This window comes from Chelon labrosus (genome assembly GCF_963514085.1).
Source record: "Chelon labrosus genome assembly, chromosome: 10".
Lineage (NCBI taxonomy): Eukaryota > Metazoa > Chordata > Actinopteri > Mugiliformes > Mugilidae > Chelon > Chelon labrosus.
In genome coordinates, this window is record NC_140360.1 from 13,391,259 (window position 1) to 13,397,693 (window position 6,435).

Sequence of the window (6,435 nt, forward strand, 5' to 3'; positions counted from 1 at the left end):
ATCATAGCACTGCCCCCACAGGCTTGTACAGTAGGCACTAGGCATGATGGGTGCATCACTTCATCTGCCTCTTTTCTTACCCTGACGCCCCCATCACTCTGGAACAGGGTAAATCTGGACTCATCAGACCACATGACCTTCTTCCATTGCTCCAGAGTCCAATCTTTATGCTCCCTAGCAACTTGAAGCCTTTTTTTCTGGTTATCCTCACTGATTAGTGGTTTTCTTAAGGCTACACAGCTGTTCAGTCCCAATCCCTTGAGTTCCCTTCATTATATGTGTGGAACGTACAATGTACTTTCACTATTAAACATAGCCCTGAGTTCTACTGTTGTTTTTCTTCGATTTGATTTCACCAAAAGTTTAAGTGATCATGATCAATCAGGACTTTTTTTCCCACCACATTTCTTCCTCGAAGACGATGGTTCTCCACTATCCTTCCAGTTTTTAATAATGCATCGGACAGTTCTCAACTCAATTTTAGTAGTTTCTACAATCTCCTTAGATGTTTTCTCTACTTTATGCTTGCCAGTGATTTGACCCTTCTCAAACAGACTAACATCTTTTCCACAACCACGGATGTGTCTTTCGACATGGTTGTTTGAGAAATTAGAAGCTACTCATTGCATCAGTCGGGATTAAAAAACTTGTTGCCAGCTGAAAGATAATCACCCATGCAGTAATTATCCAACAGGAGGCTCGTACCTGTTTGCTTAGTTAAATCCAGGTGGTGACTTTTTTTTGGCCAGGCATTGTATGTCGGTTTAGGCACTATAACAGTGAGACAACACTGCCACCATGAGATCAAGCTGGAAATGACATTTTATAATAACCCTATAATGTTTTGTCTACTTTTGTATCTTTTTTTTTTTTGCTTCTAATACAGCATTTGTTAATACACAGGAAATAGAAACGTGAAATCGGACACATGCTTTTAAAGGGACAAATTACCGTTGTGATATTTCAATAATAATCTGTCCAACTTTCAGAGCTGTTTATTTTGCCGATGCTCTTCACAACCAGAGCCACTACTGCACACCATACCTCTAGAATTAAGAGTTTCTTCATCCTTTCGTCTTTTGTCATGACGGCGTATTCCTTATCTTCGTTGGGGATGTTGTATCTCCTGATGTCAACCTCCATCTGTTGCTCCTCCAGATACAGCAGAATCTGGAACTTCTTGGAGTAGTTCTCCCAGCTCAGGGGGCTCTCCAGCAAGGCCCTTCTAAATAGACCACATAAAAAGTATATTGACATCTGTTGGAGCTAGCACACACTCCCCCATGTGAATCAGTGAGCCACGGCTGCCTATGACCCTGTTGCCGCTTCACCACTTTTTGTGGTTTTGAGCTCTGACCCAGTCGTCTAGCCATAAAAATATATCTCTTGTCTAAGTCACTAAGATCCTTCCATTTGCCCATTTTTCCTGCTTCTAACGCATCAACTTTGAGGACAAAGTTGACTCGAAGTGTCAAAGCTACCTTTGTGTGAGTTTACCTTTCATCAGAGAAGGTAGGCTGCTTCAGTAACTTGATGAGCTGGTTTATGTCTGCTGGTATTTTATACTGTTTTACTTCAACCACATATTGCAGCCTCATCACTGACAGCCTGGAAATAGGAGAAAACAATTAAAAGGTTATTTATCACTAAGAGACAACTTATAGGACACGCAGCCTTTATATTTTTACATTTACTGTGTAGTATGTTTTGAAGTGTGTTAATTAATTAGTATTACCCTTCAGGTCGCAGCCCATCCACAATCGTGCAAAGAATCTCCGGAGTCCAGGCAGGGAGGGAGCGAGGTTTGTAAGGGGCTATAGGTGCCAGCTCTACTCCAAGAGAAGTTCTACACACGGCCTCAATGTAGCGTACTATGTGGAAGGAAGTGGAGGAGGGCTGTAAGTCTGGTTTGAACTCAAAGGCCAGTGTAGCTGGATAGTAACCAACGAAATCGCTGCTGAAGTGGACCTGGATTTCATAGGAGTCACCTGAGAACAGACCAGGAGTTTAGTGTCTTCATAGTGGCTTATTATACCCAGAGCTACTTATCAAATGTGGAATCAACTAACGGATATTTACCGGGTTTTAGTGACAGCGGGTTCTGTTTGGTCACTTTGTGCTCGTCAGTCAGCTTGAAGTTTCTGAGCCAGTGCAGTGCAGTGTAGTAAGTGAAATACACAGCTTCTGTTCCATTGTTCTCCACATTCAGAGTTATCAAGCTCTATCACAAAAAGAAATTGGAAAACACAATGTATGTAGTAGATTGTGAGTCCAAACCGTGACCAATACTATTTTTTTATGTTTCGGTCGATGACTCTCAGAGAAGGGGGTGCAATTTCACAGCATAAATACCTCATATGTGTTCTCCACAAACAAGCTTAGTTTTCCGTTCTCAAACGTCTGCTCGCTGGTGATGCGGACACCATGTTTGTCAGCGATGAACTGAGACCTGTGGGTGCCAAAGAGTAAACGTTATGAGTTACCGACTTCAAGTAATACAGGCAGCAGAGAAGGATAGATGTTTGGAGTGTAAAAACACAGACAGATCTTAAAGACACTCCAATAATTCAGAATATTGTGTTGGGACCGATTGTAAATTACCTTTACCAAAACTAGATCCCAGCTTTCTTTAATCGAAAGTGTAAAAAGAAACTGAAGAAGTATCTTCTATGTGCCATTAAGGTATAAAAACATGCAGACAGATTTCAGAAAAGGGAGTCTGTCGTGGTACCTGTCTGTCCTGAGTTGGTTCATCAGAAGACAGGCCATTTTTCTACGAGCTCTCACTCCCGTCTCTGCCTCATCTGCGGAGGTGTGATTCTGTGGTGTCCCAGGGCTGGCTGCTCCATTCTGGACAGGCTGTGGCTGACGGGCCCTGGGTGTGTGCCACTGGTCCAGAAAAAGAGCTTGGACCTGTGCAGATCATCACTTCATGTCACTTTTATATAACACATTTTATATATATTTTATCAGACAGTCTGGGTCACAGAGGCTGGAGCAGCTGTTAAACGAAGCAGCTGAGATACGGAGTAAAACATTTTAGTATTTTATTATATCCTTGTGAAACCTCCTAAGTTATAAGCACCAAAATGCTTTGGATTTAAAGATGCATGAATTCTATTGGAAAAAGAGAACGGAAGAAAAATGCAAGGATAACTTTAAGTTTAAATGTTGTTATCACCATGCAACATAATTTGGAGTTTGTTAACATTTTGTTTGTTTGACATTAAAACTACTGACAGAAGAAGTAAATATCATTCACCATCTTGTGACAATTCAATGTTCTGCTGGGAAACTTTTGGACCTGGCATTCGTGTGGATGATACTTAGACATGTAGCACCACCTAAACCAGACCAGGCACCCCCACCCCAAAGCAATAACACTCCCTGATGGCGGCAGCAGCAGCCACCTCCAACAAGATGCAGTCATCGAAAACAGTCATCGTCAGGAATTTGCTTCAAGTCGTAAAAGTTGAGGTAGAGGTAGTCTGTGACATCTCAAGCTGTCAAGCGGGCTGATCGCATTAGTTTCAGTTTCACAAGTCATGGCTTTACATTGAGGCAACATCAGTGGTAAGGTAAAAGCCCCATGTTTCACAAATACGCCCTTCCTGAGCTGCTGTGCACTGAAACGTTACCAAGCTTTTATTTTTGAACAATAACAGAAGAGTTTTATTACTGAGCTAACAGGAGCTGATCAAAACAATGACTTGAACTAAAATATTATAGTTATCCTTAGCAGACATAGGGAATTTGAAATAAAGGCAAATGTTTAATAGAAGCTGGAGGTAAATAAAGTCCCTGGTAGCTATTTGAGTCAATATGTTTTAAATATAAGAAGAAGGTTTAACTATAAAAGTCAATTTTTTTAATATGCCATATTGTTGCTGAATGATTAAAATATTTAAACTCAGAAAATACTTAATAACTTTATACTACAACAAAAAGCTGTTGTGTTTTACTAGGTTGAAGGAAGATCAAGCCAGCTGCAGTAAATGGATACCTCCCATGAATTATGTAACAAGCTGAATCTTCATTCACAGGGACATGGAATTAAATCTGTCACTATATAAAGATACTTTTTCTTGGTAGAGACTTCACACTTCAGAAAAGACTGTGTTTTTCCCTGTCCCTTCCCCCACCAGCCTCTCCAGCTGCAGGAATGCAAGGTCAGAGTTATCTCTTATCTGAACAACAAATTCCCAGACCCTATATTCATCAAAGTTATAAATTCCATTGTAAGTTAGATGGCTTCACTGCACTTCAAACAAAACAATAAATTCTGTGAAGGTTTTATGAATGTAAAATAATGTGGCAGATACAAATTTTAATATTTGGTGAACATAAAATGTTGTGTAGCACACCATGCGAAGCAATACCTTTATAAATTAGAATTTAAAAAAATAATAATAATAATCAATTTATAGAACTACACAGAAAAAAAAAATAGATAAATGAGCCAGAAGCATCCTTAATTTTGTTAGACAACGGATGCCAATTATAAAAGCTTTACCGTTTTCAATGACAAAAATTACAGTTTGTTGAGTTAACATGACAGGTCTTTAAAAGAAACTTTCATTGTTACTACTGGGATGCAGTGAAAAACACGTCTTTCCCTTGAGGAGAGAGCACTGAGTGATGGGATGGTAACAACATGTGCATCACTCCTTAATCTAAAGGCATTCCTGGGATGATGTGTTGCTGGGATGATAGTTTACAATGAATCATTCACGTCTTTATGTTTTTATAGCTGGTGCTCAGGACAACTAGTCCGACTAGTCCAGCAGGAACTCTGGACCTGGTGCAGCATATTTACAATGTGGTCAGATTTGAATTTACCCACAACTCAAAGTAAAAGGAGCGGTTTTAAAACTGCGTGCTTAAAAAAGAAAAAAAAATAATCATTATCACTATTATCATTTAGTGTGGAGGAAAAACGTGCTCTGAAAATACAGACACCTACTACTATACAAAAGCTTACCGATGCGTTGAAGCGAATAGTATCTCTTCTTCTTGTTATTTTGTTGGATATTTTCAGGGCATAGAGGACAGAGCCAAAGTTTGGATCCCTGTCCACCACATTCCTAAAATGAACACATATTAAAGCTAAGTATGTCAATGATACGTTTATAAAAACAGATCTCGTATGTGATGAAGAACCCACCTGATCCTGAATTCATCGTTGTAAATGTCTCTGAGTTGAAGTCTGTCGGTGATGGACGCTCGATCAGTCTCCTTCAGAAACTCAAAGAACTCCAGTCCAACTTGGCAACGCACACTCAGCTTCACATTAACCATGATTAATGATACAATTTACCCAAAAACCGTGCAGGACACTCGTCTGAATACGGATATAACGCTAATCAACTCTGGCTGCTGTACGCTTGCGTCTCGCAGGAAACCCCTGAGATGTTTGATCGCTTTCTATTCCTGGACAGTCAACACGGGCGGTGTCTCTCCGTGCGTGTTGTAATAGTTGTGTAGTGCAGCGATAGGTCAAGCGCTGGGATTAAAGCAGGCGCACCCACACCGTCAGACAGTCAGAGAAACGAAACTTAACGCGTTGAAACCTAAGCGCATATTTGCGGTGATAAACTTCAAACAAATATGATCAGAGCAAACATTTTCTTATGATGAGTCAGCCACTGAATGCGTCAGCAATAACAACTTCATGTTTCATAATAATAATAATAATAACGATAAGTAAGTCTGTCCATCCAGAAAAAAAAGATGGTCTCATAAGGGACAAAACATATTCATAACATACCCACCAATCCCCCAATTGGACATATGTCAATATGGATGCAGATCCAAAATGAAACCTCACTGTTTTGCTTTCATTTCTGATTTATCCTTTCAAATCTAACTTTCAGCATACATAGAAACAAATCTGTCTTTTAAACTTACTCAGAACATGAACCTTGTGGTATTCTACTCACGTTTCTCAGTTTGATTATTAATTATTAACGTTGGTCAACTGGTGTCTCATTGAGGCCCTGTTGTATGAACAGTAATGGATAAACATTAAAAGAGGTAAGTATTAAATATTGGTTGTAAGTTTCTCAACTTCGCATTTTTAAAAGATGCTCATTCCTTTATTCAATAGTCAATATTATTGATTAAATGTCTTTTTTTTTCCTGCAGTGTTATGGCAAAGTGTGCTTCTGTATTAACTACTATACATTCCTGTCATTAGGAGGATTGGTGAACCGATTCATTCAATGCAAAGACATAGTCATTAGGATGGTATGTAACATAACAAGAAGTCAGACCAGTTTAATGGACAGTAGGATTATAACTTTTTATAATATATTGTGGATTATGTGACTTATTTACAAATATTCAGGTTACACTTATGCTATTTTTTTGACTAATGTAAGGAGCTGAATTGAAAAGAATCCAGACCTTTTTATTTTCGGGAACATTTCACACAGG

At 39.2% G+C, this 6,435-nt stretch overlaps 1 protein-coding gene across 1 annotated transcript in view; it reads right to left on the reverse strand.

Annotated features, from left to right (window-relative positions):
- LOC311493990 (putative helicase mov-10-B.1) overlaps positions 1-5,708 on the reverse strand; it is a 14,721-nt gene extending 9,013 nt beyond the window's left edge. The window contains exons 1-8 of the mRNA XM_084552817.1: positions 5,165-5,708; positions 4,982-5,084; positions 2,732-2,913; positions 2,353-2,449; positions 2,080-2,221; positions 1,736-1,988; positions 1,498-1,608; positions 1,045-1,225 (exon numbers count right to left, since the gene is read on the reverse strand). Coding sequence (XP_084408943.1) covers positions 1,045-1,225; positions 1,498-1,608; positions 1,736-1,988; positions 2,080-2,221; positions 2,353-2,449; positions 2,732-2,913; positions 4,982-5,084; positions 5,165-5,298 — 1,203 coding nt within the window. The 5' untranslated portion in view covers positions 5,299-5,708. The remainder of the gene's footprint in view (positions 1-1,044; positions 1,226-1,497; positions 1,609-1,735; positions 1,989-2,079; positions 2,222-2,352; positions 2,450-2,731; positions 2,914-4,981; positions 5,085-5,164) is intronic.
- Between the last annotated feature and the right edge of the window lie 727 nt (positions 5,709-6,435).